The sequence below is a fragment of the Bombus vancouverensis genome, chromosome 2 (assembly GCF_051014615.1).
Source record: "Bombus vancouverensis nearcticus chromosome 2, iyBomVanc1_principal, whole genome shotgun sequence".
Taxonomy (NCBI): domain Eukaryota; kingdom Metazoa; phylum Arthropoda; class Insecta; order Hymenoptera; family Apidae; genus Bombus; species Bombus vancouverensis.
This window is the reverse complement of record NC_134912.1, coordinates 17892978-17911746: the sequence shown is the minus strand read 5'-3', so window position 1 is coordinate 17911746 and position 18769 is coordinate 17892978. Positions and strand designations below refer to the sequence as shown.

Sequence of the window (18769 nt, the reverse complement as noted above, 5' to 3'; positions counted from 1 at the left end):
TGCATTAAAAGCCGCGTGATTTATGTGAAAGCGTAAATTATACAGAGACATCTCTGTCGGTGTATTCGAATGAATTTTATTACGCCTGACTATCGGTTCAAGTTTCCAAGAAAGTCTTAATAATAGAATTTTAATCATTCAGCCAAAACAGTTCCTTCGTTTAATTTCGTTATCCTTTTCTTTTCTTCTTCGAGATCCTTTTAATCGCCAAAGGTCTAATTCCTTTCTCTACATCATTCTCGAAACAAAAGGTGTGAAATCCACGATGAAATTAAGGTCCATTACGTCACGAATCCTAGTGGCCATTCCCCGAGGTTCTTGAACCTGTAAGATATTTTCCTGCGAGAAATTTCGACCGAAGAATTCCTTTATCTACCGTTCTTTCTTCGTTCGCGAGACTCGGTCCACTGCACTTTCATACGACGATAAAAGGGAATTCATGCTAATTAAATTGGACGGCTTCTTTATCAGAGACGAACAGAAGAAACGAGGGCGTGACCATCCTTGCATTCAACAAACGTAGTTTTTCTCTTTTTGTCAGTGAAATTAGAATACTTGGTTCGAGAACTTCTCATCCCTGTTCGCCGTTTCTCGTTTCAACATTTTCACGATGTGTAGCCTACTCGCCGTTCCTTATCCTCTTTAAATATAAAAGAAAAAAAAAAGGGAAAATAAAGAACGCGGAGAAACGTTAATTGCATAACCGAATATCGATCTTCGATTAAAAATAACTCGATATTCCTTTCAGCTACTTATTCGGTCGGTTAATTTGTCCGCGGTAACGAGGATATCGAGTTATAATAATATTCATCCCGTTCCCGCAAGCCGATCAATATTTTTAAAACGAGACCCAATTTAATGAAGTCAAAATAGAATCGCAAGGTTCACGAGGTCGCTTTGACGCGTAGAGAAGCTGCTCTTTAAATGGGACGCGACGACGTTTCGAGCGCCGGTGAATTTGAAATGCAGCCGTAAACCGACTGAAACGGTGAATCGGATTCGACGAATAGTGGCGATTGCAAAGCGCAAGAGCTTAAAACAAAAGGAAGCGAAAACTGGAAGGCCCTGTTTGCTTTTTTCCGCACGAAGTGCACCAAGTGCATCTTGTCTTTCGACGGGAGGATCGAACAAATTAAATTAGAGGGCAGCCTTACCTCGGATAGGGGTGTAATTCAGTCACGTGCGAGTTGGCTACCCCCTCTTTTATACACATTCGAATACTCGTGTCGCTCTTTGGTTGGCAGGCGCAACCATCTTGCACAGATTTGTCGTAATCTTCTTGTAAGCGTCCGAGCAAACGATAGGCAATAATCACGCTGTATACCTACGTTTTATTGTCCATGTAGGTATTCCTTTCTGCCTGTATCTTTAAGATCGTTCTTAACGGCCCAAGTAAATGGGATAATAAATTTAATCGGAAAGGAGAGAGTCGAGTGATATTCTTCGATTTTTCGTTGATACACGCGAAATCCTCTCGGTTAATACGATCCTCGGAAACAAAGACCCGCTGCGGCTACTTCGCGGATATTAAACGCTTTCCTATATTACACCAGCTATGTTATAAACGCAATATCCGGTTTTACGACCGTACGATGGCCGCCATAAAATAACAGAAATGCGAAAATTCTTCATCGGAGAGACGACAATGCTTCTATCGACTTTTGAAATTGATTCAGAGATTACTCCAGTAACCGACGAGTCAAGTTTCTTTTTTTTCGAAATGGCAAAGGAAACAACAACGGATAGGAAACTAGAAACAGAGATTAGGCGAAGAAGAAAGGGAAAGATCCTGGTCGCTGCATTTGCCAGGAATTTCTCTGAGAATCGAGCAAATTGAATTACGAAGTAGCACGAGTAAGAGTTGCGTTTTAAAGGTGGCATTCCCGTAGTTTTCTTGACTCTGAAATCAGCTGGAAGGCAGTGGCATACAGAAGCTCTCGGTACCACTATCGGCAGCTCTGTTCCCTGGCAACGATATCCTTCACGGTTCCATCACCACATCACCGCTGACAATCCCTGAGTGTCTTCTGGCTGTGACGTCACTTGGCGCATAGCCAGCTCGCAACGCTCAATGAAACAGTCGGGGAAGCCAAGGCGACGTGGTTCACGTAGCTTTACGCCGGCGTTATGTTGCTGCGTGCACACATTCGAGCTTGGACTTGTGTGGCAACGACCTTCGCAAAAGATTTCCTGGATTTGTTCACGCGCTTCCCCCTCTCTTCGTAATATTCGTATCGCACAGTCGCGAACAGCGCACAAAAGAGAGAAAAATAGAACTGTCGAGTAAACAGTTGGAATTTTACTGGGGAAAATCGTTCGAACGTATCGTCGTTTGATATTTAAAAGTCATCGAGCGGAGAGAATTCCCGAAAAGTAAACGTTGATTGAATAAAAAACGAAATATATTTACATTCGCAAACAGACAGTACGTGGTTATAAGCATCACGGTTCACGTTCATCGTGGGAGCAGAGGGAAAACATTCGTAACAAATTTCTGTTTGCTGCGTTAATTGTCTTTGCCATTGTCCCATTCTATTCTATGTCGAAGTTCATCGTGGAAACCGCGAGAACGCATTCGTGTAGTTACGATCGTCCGTGTCCGAGTTATGAAATGTTCCGGTCGTGGTTACGAAAAGAGGATTGATGAATCACCGGCAAACTGGTTCCTTCATATTTCTGGACGATCGATCGACAACCCTGGCGTTCCAGGGCTAGCGACAGCTGCGTTGACGGAAAAGAGGACGGCAAAAGTAGATAGACGAGGAGAAAGGAAGGGATAGAAGGCTAGCGTAAAGGTGTAAATTGGTGGGAAAGGAAGAACGAAACGAGGAAACGAGGAAAATAGAAAAGTACGATAGTGGAGGAACGAAAGAGACGGCGATAATACGAAGAGCGCTAGATACAGAGACGATGCGCGAAAGAGAGACAGAGTTAGCCAGAGTTAACTGATAAACGGTGAACAAGGAAGATGACATGAAGGATGCGGTAACGCGTACACGATGGAAAGGATAACAAAGGCGCGATGACGAACACAGAAAAAGGGGCGAAGATGTGGCATGGCAAACATGGAAAATGAAAGAAAGGGCGAAAGAAGAGGAGGGCAAGTAAAAGCTGAGGAATGAAGCGAGATTTGTGAGTGGAAGCCGAGGGCAGGTTGCTTTTCCTGTTGCGAGGACAATCTGGGTCAAGCCCGGCTTAAAATATTCATAAAGCTGCACGCGAGATCCACGTACGACCGGTTCGATTCACATTAGAAATGCGCTGACTGAGGTATGTCAAGTAACTCTAGAGGGATGACGATGAAACATCACCGTTGATTCGTCCTCGCCTGTATTAGTGATCAGCGGTAACCGGTGTTCGTGCACGCCCACTCCTTTCTGACAGAGGCTTGACAAAGCTCTTACCAACACCCTCCGCCTCCATTTTCCTGTCCCACGCGGTGACGGTCTGCCGTTTCTGGCTGCTTCGGGGCTGCATACGTCGCGGTAGCGACAAAATCCTTGATTTTACCAGTCGAAGAAAGCTTTGCCCGCGCGTACGAGCGGATTTCACTGTGTGAAACGTGTCAGGTCTTGAAAATGAAAGTTCAAACGCGAACGGTATGCTGCCGAAAGGAATTCCGGTCGCCGCTCCAACGTCCCCTTCGCTCCACGTCAACGGTGAATACTTGCCGAATGACTGGAATAATATCTTCATTCTCCTACAGAGCCAGCGTCCATGTGAAATTATTGCGATAATCCGGATCCCTTGTGTTTCATGATTAATATACATACTCGTACGTCGTACGTATGCTAGTGTATATTACGAGATTAGCGAAACGAACGAAGCGACAAGTAAAACTATGAGGAATCTCTATGGTCGGATTCCGTAACTGACACTCCAGAGAATCGATTGGAATTGTACCGATAGAGTAATCGATCTTCCAGTGATTCCAGGTTTTCGTCAAAAAGGATTACTTTCCGGAATTTACATTTTCATTAAAACGACTTAAAATCTCGCTGAGCGGTGCTCCGTCAATAATGTCGTCCTTCGTTTCGTTTCGTTACACCGAAAGAGGGATTTGTCGTTAATCGGGGATACTTCGGTGCTTCTTTAATGCGTTCCATTGCGCTTGAGGATTAAGACAGAACCACGTTCGAAGCTAATCGCACCCATGAATGCTTTCTGTGAAAAAAATTGCCCGGATCTATCCGCGTGTATAAACATTCGGTGGAAGATAAAGAAGAGAAACGTCGAGAGGTCAAGGTATATCTGAGCTTGATGGAAAAAAGATCCAGGCTCATCTTCGTGATCCATGGAAGATCTCAGACTGATGGATGATTCCTTGCTAACCAGCTAGTGAAAGCAGAGTGAAAGGAAATTACGGATCGATCGACTTTGCTTCCTTCGTCTCATCTTCGTCTTTCCCACTTTTCGTCTCCTTGCCCCTCTCGAAACAAAAAGGAGTGGACGCCACTAAATTGTTTCTCTAATCCTCGAGAAATCACGTCTGACCGACACGTGGTCGAGTAGATCCTCGTCGTGTACGCTCGTTACCTGGATACGGGCTAAACGAGGTTTGCCAGGAGGTCAAATCTTTGGCTGGATTTTCATTTGTAGCGAGCAAACTCTAGCTGGAGTTACCTGTTTGCTCTTCCTTCGTAGATTGACGTGCCTTCGATATGCGAATTGTTGACTCGAGAAATTGACGAACGACCATCGGCTAACTCTTCTTTCGTTCCCTCTTTTTTGACCGACGTTCGTTATGCCACGGCGGATCGTGCCGAGCCACAGCCGGGAATTTGATTGAGTAATCGCGGTTTATCTATCCCCATGTAACATTGGCAGTATCAGTTTTGCGGTATCGTTGCGTGACAGATGTCTAAACAATTATGGAACAATTATAGTCCCTTTCATATATCTTCTATGTGTCAAACGATCGAATTTTGTTTCCATTGGAGCGACGAATTTGAAATAGTATTGGTAGAGTCTAATCAACGTTTAAAATTACTTCGATATAATAATTAAATGAACTTAATAAAAATAAAATTGATAGAATATACAGTACGCAAATGTAACTTGAAATCGAATAAATATAAAATGTCTGCATGAATCAGGATTAATCCAGTTTGCGATATCCTACAGATAATTTTTTTAAGCAAGGACTTCGATATTGACTGTCCATTGTAATCAGCGATATCAAGTATACAAAGGGAATTAACATAAAGAAAGAGGCAGGATGGAATTTTAATTCCCCGCTTAATTAACCAAACCCGTTATCATTTGCCCCTTAATGATTTACATTTCTCGTCAAGCTGAGCGAAATAACGCTAGCACGCAAGGAGAACTGCCATTGCATATGTCAGACAGATCGTCGGTCTTGTCGCCCGTAACAAATGTGCTTGTAAGTAGATGCAGGCCTGCAAACGTCAGACGTAGGAGCTCGTGTCTTCGGATTCACGTGATTAATATACACGTATTCCGCTCAAATAGGCAACTGGTATCCCCATCGCGCTATATTTACAGCAATTTCCACCTGACTTGCTGGAATCCGACGTCACATGTTCGCTATGCCTCGATTCTAAGAAAATTGCCCCATAAATCGAATTACGATTAAAAGTTGTTTTTATTTCGGGTAATAGCAGCGTTCATCAATGGGGGCATTTTTTATTAGTCTTTTTTCAGATGTCTCATTCTCGGTTTGCCTTTTTCTATCATTTATCATTAGTAGACTGTAGATGCTTGTACAGTTTCATATTATTATGAATACGATTAAAGAAACGTAAATCAAGTATTTGTTTTAATTGCTAAACGTCATAAACAGTACTTTGTTTCGAATATTTATGTTATGTTATGTATGTTATGCATATTTGTTTATCTTTGTTCCTATAAATCCATAAATATCCACAGTTTACTAATCTGTCTGCAAAGAAATAATACTGCATTCTTATGGTACTAGTTTTTCGCAGCTAAATTTTTAAACTTATTTGAGCGTCAGAATTCCAACGTTACACGTCGTCTCGATTTTCAAAAAATTAACGAACTCGCGGTTTACAAAAACTCAGTCCTTGAACACGTTTCTCGACACAGATATATGTACGTGTATGTATATATTCCGTTCAAACTAATAGCCAGCATCGCTGTACTGCCGTAACAGGTAAAATAGAGCTTCCTAAGCTTCGAAGCTTATCTTAGCCGGCACTTTCTTTCGACGAATCATGCTAACAGCATCGAATTTAAATTTTACCGTCGACATCTTTAAACGACGTTTCCTCCAATTTACTACATCGTAATTTTCCCAGAGCATTAAATTTTCCAGCCGAAAGAACATCCAGCTAAACATACTTGCGTCCGAGTTAACGACGTTTCTCACAAGAAACGTCGCAAACAGACGAAGAGTTCGAAGGAACGTTCATTATCGCGTTTCTTCGTTCCTGTAGCAAATTGAAGGATGCACCATGTTTGTCTTGGCGAAATCCTCCCTTAGAGGGGGAACTTCGTCATTAATATACTTCATCGGATATCTCCCTTGACGGAGACGGAAATCGTCGTATTCGTTCGCCTTGCGCGATGAATTCGTGCGGCGCAGCCTGACGTTCGTAATCATTTCTAGTCAGCTCGAGAGTCATTGTGTCGTTGCGCTTAATTGCGGAGGTGTCTTGTCCCATTCGCGAGTATCCACCAACGTCAACCTTCGTTGCGACTGTAATTCTCTTTTTGTCCCGGCCCGGTTCCATTGCGAATCTTTACATTCACGTGACACGGCCACCATCGCAACCACGCTAACGGTGTCACCAGTAAGTTCGCAAAAAAGATACAAGCGGAAGGAGAAGTGAGAGAAATGCGATAGACGTTAAGAATCGTGTCGCCTACTCTCTTGTATATCGTGATACCTTGAATCAAGATATAACGTGTGTTTATGACAAAACTGTTCGGGATTTACGATGCATTGGGTTTTTATTAAGCTTGACCTTTTTACGATCTTTACGACACTTATCGAAATTTATTGGTATTTTCTGGTGATTTTTTTATGGTTGCGAAACGTTCATATCGATGATCGTACAGGATTTATTGATGCGCTTTCTTTCTGTTTTGCGAGAGATAGAATCTGTTTTCCGAAAGTATTTTCGGTAAATACTTAATGATTTTGTGTAAAGTGATTGATATACTGCACGCAAATAAGATGTAAGTGAATGGATCGTTAGAAAGCACGTAGAAATTTAATTTTCTAAAAATATATTTCGATTACATTCTTCTTTAGAGTTTGTTCACATAAGACATGCTCCATTTCTGTAAAAAAGCTAAAAGATAATAAAACGATACTTACATTATTTCATCAGCCAGGTCAGAAATTTCTTTTCAATTATGACTAATTAAATAATTTCGATTCGCACGATCATCAAAACTATGCGTATAATCCTAATACCTCGTTCAGTCAATAAATTAACGGCATAATATCAATTGTTTGAATATCATTGCTATTTCAAACGACTTGTCATATTGATTAGATAATATGGATATTCGTATTATTGAACTAACATGAATATTTGTTCGATCCAAACAATTCTCGCGTGGTAAATTTACATGCTTTCAGTCTCATTTTATACACATCCCCTGCACTGCAATATCATCGTTTGCTAGATTCCGTAATTCTTTTTTCAACGACTGGCCAGCTTTCGGACCAACCGAGTTCATTTGGATAGAAGGAACGCGATGAAGGGCCGTTTTGCTTGTGGCGCTAGCACGGCCGAACGAGAAAGGAAAGGGCAAAGGAAACGGAAATGACGGCCGATAAATTGGAGAAAACTTGTTTCCTGTGCGGCGAGGGGACTCGTTGAGAAATCATATTGAGAAATCAAGGCGCCTGATGAAAGTACATATTCGTTTGGTGAGCGAACGACAGATCGATCGGCTCGCTTACTTTTCCACTTTATGTAGCTGTAGCCGCTGTAGGCCGCGGTCGGTACGAGTACATCTTCCTCGTGGCTCTCTTTCCCCATTCAATCTCCTATTTCTTCTCACGTGGTCGTCGCTATAATTGGGCTCGGTTGCCCGGAAACAGATTGATACCGGAATGGGAACAGAAGGGACACAGTGTGCGTCACACCAGCACCATCCGTGACTGCTAACCTAATTTGCGTCTCCCTGATAGCACCATAATCGTATAGAATTAATTGGAACGAATCTTCGCCAAGATAGCGGCGCTGCACTTTTACCACGGCCACCTCGGAAATGTCGGTCCTCTCGGCTCGAACGCCGCTATCCCAAACGAAAACAAAGTTATACTTTTATAACAGCTGTAAGCAGATAGTCGGATGATTATATTCGTAGTACGGACAAATTAGTTGTAAATATTGCTATGAATAAGAGAGAAAGAGAGATAAGTGAGCGGTAGGAGTGTAGGTCGATCGATCTTGTACAACGATAAAAACAATACGCATAATGAGCATAATGAGTTATATCTGTCACCGAAGCTGGAGAAGATGTCGCGAACAAGAAGACATTTTGATTAGCGCGCCTTCTCTTTGTCTTTTGACTTTCCTGTTTTCCGTATCCCCGTCATCGTGTCTACAGATTCTATCGCTTTTCATTTTCGATGTTCGAGCAACGTTTTCATCCTTTCGTCTGTCTCATGTCCAATCTGGAAAATTAAATTTTACGTCAGTTGAGATGCAAGAAAAATCAATAGCCGTTGCTTGTACGTTTTCGCTATATATCATACAGACATGACTTACTGCCATTTCGACGGTCAATAGATTTTAATAGAAGGCTTGAAACGATCGTTCGCGTAATTGTATTTCCCTCAGTTGATTTTTCTATAGCACCAAGCAAAAAAATAATTTTGCAATTGAAGATAATTTCCTAAGCGATAACGACAACTTTGAATTGCCGGTTTGTTTTTCCGCGAAGATCACAGAGAGAATTTCTTTGCATTCGTTAGTACGCACTATCGCGATATCTATTTTTATATTCCTGCGAGATTGCATTAAAAACGATTATACTTTGTATTTTTCTACGGTATTTCATTTTCATTGATGCAATAGAAATCAATTCGTATAGTTAGAAATGGAAATTGCTTTACTAAAAAGATCAGTTAAATTTTGAAGCTAGAATTAAAAATACCAAACAGTGTGGCTTCGTGCATTTTAATTGCGTGAATAAAACACGTTTATAGTTGATGAAATTACGTTGAGTCGTTATCTGACGCTTATTCTGGTATTTGCAGATGCACCGCGGGTTATTAAAATTTTTCATTATACAGCTGTGAATAACTCACTTTTTCATGACCATATGACTAATAACGTGTTCATAAAAGCAAATTTTTAATAACGATTTATGCTTGATCTCGTTAAATACAAATATTAATTACTACGTGTTAGAATAGTAACATTGATACCTGGGTGTTTAAAAGAGAATTTTACATATACAATTACATGTGTATATAATTATAGAATTCTTAAAAATACATTCATTCGGAAATACGATTCATTCAAAAAGTAATATAACAAATTTTTCAACACGGACGTTCTGAAAACTGTATGCCGCATTATTCAAATTTGCCGCGTATTTAAGCAGTACTGTTATAACTTTCTCCGATAGATAGAGCGATTGTAGCTAGAATCCAAGATGGAGATGTGAAACGCGGTGCGTGTGAAGCGAATAACGGTGTTTCAAATTTCCTAACAAGCAACTTGGTGTGTACTTTTTGAATTAACGATAAATATATCAGAATCTTTGTAACGAAAGTGTGGATAAGTAGCTTCCCGTAATAGTAACATGTGAGTTTTGGATTGGGAGCGAAACATTGGATTTGGCGCGTTTCTACTGTCAGATGACAAGATTTGAAATCACGAGGTATTTATCTACGATGAAAATATACGTACATACACTGAAATATAAGTTTTAATCGTACTAAACATACGTTCTTTTAAGGAAATATGATATTATTGAAAACTCAAGCTGATAGAGTTATACACTACGACAGGGTTATGGATATACTATATATACATACATACACATACATACATATTAGACATCTAGCTCCTTATCGTGTAAGCTGTATTGAAATAAAACGTAGATCAAGATATGGGAAGTATCTATTATTCTCGTAAAAAAGATTGTTTACAGGAGAATATTATTTCCTCTTAACGTACAAAAATCAATTTAACTTTAGCGTTCACACTGTTTCGGAATCAATTTAGATAAGAACAGTTTATTCCTATGGGATCTCGTTGGTAGTAACGTCACCTTGGTTCCTGGAATACTATAGTCTGGAAATTACTTTAATCTCGAAGTAATTTTGTCACTCAAGTTACTTTAGTCCTTGGAGGTTATTTTGACTGAAGCCAAGGCTGAAATTACAGTAATTTTATAGATCTGCTTTTAGGGCAGAATTACATCAGATTAGAGGTTATTTTGATCTTTATTCATGTGTTGAAAAAGTTTCTTTTATTCCAGGAAACACCAAGAGATCATTTTCGTCTTTGGGTTACCATATCCTAGAAGTCAGCTTGACGTCGAAGACTTCCTACTTCTCGTAGGAAATTCATACCTTATCAGGGGTCACATTTTCTTTTGGTCTACCTTGGACTCAAGATCCCCTTAGTATCAAGGTCACAGAGATTAGAGGCTTCATATCTATAATATCCTAATATCACAGCATCGTTAAGGTTTCTAGATTGCCAGCGTTCTCAGATCGTAGATTATCGAATTTATTAAGATCGTTACGACCATTAGAATACCACAATAATGCTCCAAAATTACATAATTATACCCTAAATTCCACTTTCATAAGAAATTTAGTACCCTATACCGTGATTGTATCGTGATATCATAGTCATAGTCATATTGTTTTTATATTGTCACTTAATGCGTATATATTATGGAATATTGTTACCTTGTGGTATTCTTGTTAATTTTTCGATTAACCCGCGTACAATACTTTTCCTATTTGCGAATAAAACAAGATATTTGCAGACATATTTAGCCACAAAAGTTTTAACTATATTTCAATTCGTTTTCTTATTTTCTCTTATCTATCACGTAATATAGATATGTTTACGTACTACGATCAGTTAAGCAAGTACGTTAAATGGCATCATTGTTTAAGCGATCTATTAGAGTAGTTTTGGAGCAACGGCATTAACAATGAAACGACCCTTTCCTAAATCTCGAAATTTGTAGCTACCTATCGATATTGTTACTATCGAAGCACGAGCCACAGTAGACGTGGTTCATTATCAGTTTAGTTAATGGAATAATACCCATGACTATGTCATGTTGTTATTAACTTCATCGGTAGGTTTACATGCGTTCCGATAGGAAAATATTTATATATATGAAACGCTTCTCGTTCCCTTTACTTCTTCACATAACATTTATTTTTGTTCTGGATTTTTTTTTCGTGTTTTATTCGCAAAGCCTCTTTCGATTTCGAATCCTTGGAAGTAAAATTAGTAGAAGTTCACAATTGTAAACATCGTGATCGTTGACCTTGTCTTCCTGCGTACTTTGTTCATAACTCACGAGCGTTCTCATTCTCCGGTCTTATTATATACGTAAAGTTCTTTCTAGATAAACAGCCCGATTTCTATGGAAACAGATTGGATAAATACGTTTCTTACTTTCACGAGAATCAGCTCCCTAAAATAATCCCTGTTTGTTTCGCAACACGAGTCAGAACTAACGTGTATTATCCATTCACTTAAACGAGATATTTGATGAGAACGTTAGCAAATAAACATCGCGTCTCCTTCTATTTTTTCTCTATACATCCACAGGATTTCTCCGTAGAAACATGTGAAAATTCTTGCAAATTTCCTTAAAAACTCTTAATCCTTTCCTGACGGAGAAATATTTTATTTTACAGCGATAAAGCGGAGAGCAGACTGAAAGATAGACCTTTTGCGTCTATGTGATACCTAAATTTACTTGAAACATAAAATTTGTTCGTATAATATAATGGAGTAATAGTACGTAAATGTAACAGAAAGCGATAAACGTAAAATACCTGCATGAGTCCAGGACTGGCACAGTCTTTCGAGTGATAAAAATCGAATAACAAAAAGAATTTTTACGTTCACCGTTTAGAACAAATTAGGATATCAACTATGAAGTAGATTGCGAACGTTCATCCACTTATGGGAAACTTAACATATACGGCACTGATATGACATTAAGCTTAGTTGCGCTGATAAAATTTCTCGACTGTTAATGGTTAAAGTAAAATCATTCCGCTATTAGATTTTCAATTCTTCGATTTTTGTCGATTGCTCACAGAAGAATAAAAATGTTTGTCTTTGGGCAACGCTGCGAATTCGATCGCTGTACCTGGAATAAATTTTTAACGAATTCCTATGTCGGATTTCGTATATGTCATTAAGTAGATGGCCGGCACGGCCTTTAAATATACGTACAGATTGTCGAAAAGGATCGGTTCTGCACGTAAAAATCCAAATTAACGGGAACAAAGGTCTCGCTGGAGCGTGATTGATTTGATCGCTCAGCCGTCACCAAGCGTTTAAGCCGCAAATCCGCCCTGGAGTTTGAGGTTGCGCTTTTTTTAAACGATCAAATATATGGAGGTTTTACAGCGTCGCGTCGCCTCTTCCTCCCTGGCCAATCTATCGAATTTTTTACGGTTCTGTAATCACGCATAACAATCAGTTTAATTTGGTAACGACCGTGTGCACCGACTGCGGTCAACTTTAATGATTTGTTAACGTTCCAACGTTGACCTGCTTTTGACTATTTGGCTGCCATAACGTGTCGGATAACGTTTAAGGATATTAAAAATAGGACCGTCTTATTTTAACCTGATCTTTAATTAGATACTCCGGAGTATTTGCGTGCCTCGTATCATTTTTTTGTTGACTGAAAATGTTTATTAACGTTGCAAGTTACGTGATAAGCAAGTGCATATGCATTTTCGATCCGCTTGTAACTGGCAAGCTTGTAACTAGGCAAGTGTGATATTTTTGTCGTTATTATATTATGTTTTTAGGTAGATTTGTAACGCATCTCTAGGCAGTAATTTAGTTTAGTATATTAATCGAAAATATTAGTCGAAAGAGTTCGAACTTTGTAATTCGGAGGTAAATATATCAGGAAATTTATTATTGAAAGTAAAGTACAAATAGAAATGAGAAATGAAGGGCAGAGATAGCAAGCTGCGAAGGATTCACTACACTTGTTGTATCTTTTCTATAATTAAACGTCATATTTTGCTCATGAATACAATGCAAAGCTCTTAACGAAAATTAGATTGATCGCCCATTGACGTAAAATCTTAATCCTTGCTAAATGAAAGCTATTTATTCATAACTTTAAATATTAACAAAGACGAGTGTCGAATTATTGTTATTAATGTAATATCGTTGTCTGTTTTTGCTCAAAAATTTCTTCGTATATACCGAAAAATGTCTTCTCTTTTTATTAAATCTTCAAAAATTAATAAGCAAGCTTGCGAGAATATTACGTGTACTTTTGTCGAATATCACCGCCAGTAGTATGAAGTCTAATATTGATACAACAGGTGTAAACAGGTAAGTTGATTTGTAGTAAAGGCAGCCCATTGAATGGAAAGCCGTATTATCATAACAAACCAATTGGCCTCGATTTACATTTCCCTCGCCGCCGTTACATTCCTACCAATATCACGATGTTAGAAGCGTAAATTTACGAAAGTGCCTTATCTTCCCTTGAATATCGTAACCTCCGTTTACATTGTGAATCATAAATGTATCAATATGCCGGCGATGTTGTGATTAAGCTCCTAAATGCGAATCTAAATGCGAAACTAATGCGGAACCGTTCCATGCAAGTTTCATTCAAACTTACGCTTTATGCATCGGTGAAATTGATATTGGTGGAAACACGCAGATACGAATTAAACTCGTCTCAGCGGAATTGTTGCTGACGGTTTCCCTTCGCTCAGAAAATTTTTTTTTTATCACTATCCGTATTAACACGCTTCTTCGAATCAAATATTATCGACGCTGGGAACTAGAGACGCAGAATATTCTAAATCCAAGATCTTTCTCACAAGGAAGTAGTGGTTTATCGACTTTTTCTTTCTTACTTTTATGTACACGTATAATTACACATTTTCCTACGAATAAATTTTTATTCAGACACACAGGCAGTCGCAGTTAATTCACGCGGTTAGGAGGATAAGATAAGAAAGAATCTCGGTCGAGTTCCATGCCCATTTCGTAAACGGAACGCGTGTGGCGGTAAATTTGAAACAATCGCGAAACCTGCTGCGTATCGTTTTGATGAAATCGGTAGGGGCGGCTAATTGGTCAACGTGATCCCGTTACAAATAATTAAGAGGAAACGGCACGGTGGTAAGGTCCACGTGGGCCGCGTAACTTGGAAAAATACGACTCGGCCATGGCAGTGTTCGTTTCGGCTGTAAGTCGCAGCCGGCGGCAGCTGCGGATAAAAGAGAATTGCCTTAATTACGGCATGCCATTTGCAAACAGCCGCGCGTGCACTTTGATAGCCATGCTTCGCAGCTCGTTTCTGAGAGTACGAAACGGCGAAGCCACGGAAAGAGGCCTTTCTAGAATTTATGTACACGTGTTATATGCCTTTAGTCGCGGTACATGGCCATTACCAGTCTGCGCCGCTGTTTCTACCACCGACATTAAATCCTCTATGTACATTATGTATACATACAGCCATGTATACGTCACGCGTATAATATGGAGTGTATGCAGAGTGTGATCACAAAGAATAAAATCCTCGCAATTCGATTTATCCGGAATCTTTAAATTAAAATCGATCGTGTCAAGAATAAGCAATCGTCCACAGAATTTTGAACGCCGGTGGACATTGCGTAGCGAGTGCGTATGGCATTCCAGAAGAAAGCTGTATCGTATCGTCGCGTGACATACTCTCGTGCCCTCGAATTTCTGTATTTTCCTTGGAATCCGACGGAACGCAATACGTTAAAATTGAATTCTCTCGCAAAGCTTGATTACTCGCATTTGCATCCCTTTGTGTTTAATCTTGTCAATTATTCCATAAATAGAAGAGCGTAGCGTTTCTATTCCTTGTTACCAATGTTTGATTTTCATTGTAGGAAGGTTCCGGACAATGGGTCAGTCTCGATTCGGAGCTCGAGATGAGAGGCGCCGAGATTATCGGCACGAAAAAGCCAACTGGCCACTCGCTTCTCATAGACTGCCGTTTGGAGCTTCCGTTCGGTAAGTTAGCAGAAAATTCCTTCTTATTCGGTGTAGAACAGTGATGGAAGCATGTCTGTCGAATGTAAGCGTACGTGTCCGCGAACGTATATATGTACCCCAGATTACAGATAAATGAATAGAAAATTGGAATATTAATATTGAAAATCTGGAGAAAAGTCACGCAGATTCTTGAAATAATTGGAGTAGAAAATAAGCGAATATGAAAATAAATACGTAATTCAATTATCGAGTCGGATTAAAAAAGGAGAAGCAGCAGACACTTTTTATCTTTGAAATGGAAAATATTACCGTGAGCGAAGCTCTCTGATTTGCAAATACGCCGTAGTCTCGATCAATGTTTAATAGCCATTAAAGATGTGGCATTGGAAATCCTTAGCAGTTCATTCTGTTTCTTCGGTCGATCGATTCTGTGTGTTGTTTCAGTCTGTGTTATTCCGATATTTTCTAAGGCTTCCATAGAGAGAAAGGGAGAACACAATTGATTTGAAATAATCAAATGCTGCTTGTGAATTTAAAGTGCCTGTCGAGGTATCGTTTTACAATTCAAAACAAAAAGCAGAGAAAATACTTTCTCGTTAATGCGTTTTCGTTATCGATGTAGAGTGAATCGTTCGACCTTTCGCCATGAAGATCCATTCACAATTTTCGTCATGGTTATTAGTTGTCATGTATGTAGATCAAAAACCAAAAGAAGATTTTGTTTTTTCAAATGCCTTTTACAATACCTTTATAACCGATTATCGAGGTATTATATTGGATATCGCGTTAAATATATTTTAGCTTAAAACAAACGTCGACGGTTATCAACGACGTAATTTTCTAAGTTGCGCAGATCCATAAATTCATTTTCTACTTAAACATCGATTAGTACGTTTACCAAAAAAATATACGCTCGAATATAACACACGAGAAACAACGAATCGATGAATATCCTAATTAATGTTGCATGATATTCATTCCAAACGATTGATAACACGATTTATTTTCTATTCATTTATCCACCTTGCCCACCCAACATGAAGACCTTACGAACCGTCATCATGGTGCACGCAATATGCGCCATACTTTTCACGCGTTAACCAAGTACGATCACGTGAATCAAGTAGATTGCTCTTTACTGTGCGAGATATCGTCGAGCCTACAGCGATTGCCAAAACTTACCTATATACCACAACCGTCTATTGCTACTCTCGTATCTGACAAACACGATTAACATGCAAAGTATCTTATCGAATCGTATTCCAATCCCACTGACTAGATCGTCAGTGTCAGACGATGTAATCGGTGGAAACAAACTGTAACGTTAAACCGGTGGAAGAAAGAGGTAGACAGAGGTTAAACGAAGGGAATAGGATGTAGTTGTACTAAAAGAAGGTGGCGACGGGTGGGGTGGGGTGGGGTGGAGATGGGGTTGGGGAGTAAGAGGGTGGAAGCCTGTAGGGATGCATTGCAGCGGTGAATCTAAGGGGTCGAGTGAAATTGCCTGGCAGTAACCGGCAGCACTCGTGTAATCGAGGCGATAATGAAATGCCAGTGGATCGTGCCATTTCCTCGTGATCGACGTAGATCCACTTGAGAAAAAATGAAGACAGAATGGTTCTGCCCCGTGCACAGTGCACCCGGTCCTCCGCGCCACTCCGTCCGAGTGGCTGGAACTTTTAATTGAGTACGTCTAGAAACTTGTCGAGGCGTTGGTTTGGCGCCTGTTCGCTTCCTGTCGTAGGTATATTGGCCGCTCGATGCATCGTTATGCCCGGCACAGACACGGCTCGATACTGTCAACTTGCAGGATATACGTATGTACTTACACACCTCGGTTTATGCGTGTTAGGGTACTTACTGGCTTCCACGGAACGTAATAATTGATGGAAGAAAATGTTTAGTCAAATAGAAGTATTCGCGTATCTATAATACGATGTAAATATGGAAAGTATAGGCGAAACAGAATGTGTAAAGATGATTTACAATGGTTGAATGAAAATAATGAATTAGCGATTATGCGATAACAATCGCAGTGTCCTAAATCAACAGTATACGGTTAAATAAAATATAGAATGTTTGATATAAATATAACGGAGAAGATAATAATATAAACGTGTAGATCGATATAGACGATAAATACGAAGGGAAAGAAACTTATTTTGTTATGTGTACATATGTAATGGACAGGATTCTTGTATAGCGTCAAACATATACGAGTGTCATATAGTCCCAAGTTACAAACGAGACAACAACTCTTGAAGTTCTAAGTTCCTAGTGATTCTTTAGATTCGTTTTATTTTCCTTTGTTTGTGCCCTAACACTTAAGAAAATGCTTCTATGTACTTACGTGTTATCAAGGAAAGTATATGGTTATAATGCACGTGGATGAAAATAGGAAAGATTCGCCAAGTTTCGTATCTCCCGCGCGAACTTTTGCCACTTTCTGCTGGCCTTTGTAACAATCGTTGTTCCGTTGTTCGGCCGCCTTTCTGAAAAATTAACGCGGACGTGAAACGATTCTCGCCGGCTTATATTCTTGATTTCGCTGGCGATAAAACACGGTCGAAACACGCTACATAGGAAGTCGTGCACAAGGCACGAAACGAGGTTTCAACGCGTCGGATCTAGCGTCGTTAAAAATTAATTACTAAAAATGTATTACTAAACCTGGATGCGAGCTAACACCGTTAATAAGCTCGATAAAAGGAAAGAATCGTAAGAAGTTTTGATGAGTTTAAAATGGTTTGTTTACGATCTTTCTTCGTTCCAGGCTTGTTAATCTCGAACGATCGATATTAAAGTACAGGCCAGGAGGAATTCCGTGACAGAAAGAACGGTATTGCTGCCACAAATGATTGCATACACGCGTCGATCTGATCCGTATGTAACGCAATGCGAGAAACATGCATTATTTATAGCAAGGCGCTGAATAACTGCGAAAAAATGTAAATCTGGCTTCCTATGGGCAACGAGCATAACTTCGACTGATTTAGAGCAACAGATAACTGGTATTTTTGGAGAAACGGGCCCGTGTGTGGAAAACGTAAACAATTTTGAAGAAAGATAGAAGATAACGAATTTAGATAGCGATTTCACGAGCGAAATTGACTTTCTCGTCGTTCTCCTGCACTGTGGATGAATTTTGTTTTTCTTTCTTTGAAGCTCAGTAATTTGTAAATTTTTCTAATTAGAAACAAAGAATGAATTTTGAAGGTAATTTTGCAAACGGAAAGTGTTCAAAGTTCGAGTGTAGAAAAGATAGGAGCACTTTTAGAATCTTTAAGACGGAATAACGGTGCTTCGAAGAATCTTATAAGTAAGGAGAAGACATTCTCTGCAAGAGTCGGCGGAAATTAATTCTTGCAATTGCCTAGGTAGTAGATAGCCTTCTGCAGCGGTATTCTTTCTTTTGTATCTCGCGTAGCCTATTTCTCGAACGTCGCTGCCTCGATCTAAGCAATCAAATCTCAGGGAATAATTGCCAAGAAGCAAATTCCACTCACGCGAACTCTCGTTAACAAACGCAAAGTCGAGCAAGATTAATCTTATCGAGTGCGAGAAAGGAAAGAAAAGGGAAAAGTAAACATAAGTAA

The 18769-nt window shown here is 39.6% G+C and overlaps 1 protein-coding gene across 1 annotated transcript in view; it reads left to right on the top strand.

Annotated features, from left to right (window-relative positions):
- The window catches only part of unc-13, a 375340-nt gene that overhangs the window by 43861 nt on the left and 312710 nt on the right, over positions 1 to 18769 (top strand). The window contains exon 5 of the mRNA XM_076627833.1: positions 15068 to 15191. Within this exon, the coding sequence (XP_076483948.1) occupies positions 15068 to 15191 (124 nt within the window). The remainder of the gene's footprint in view (positions 1 to 15067; positions 15192 to 18769) is intronic.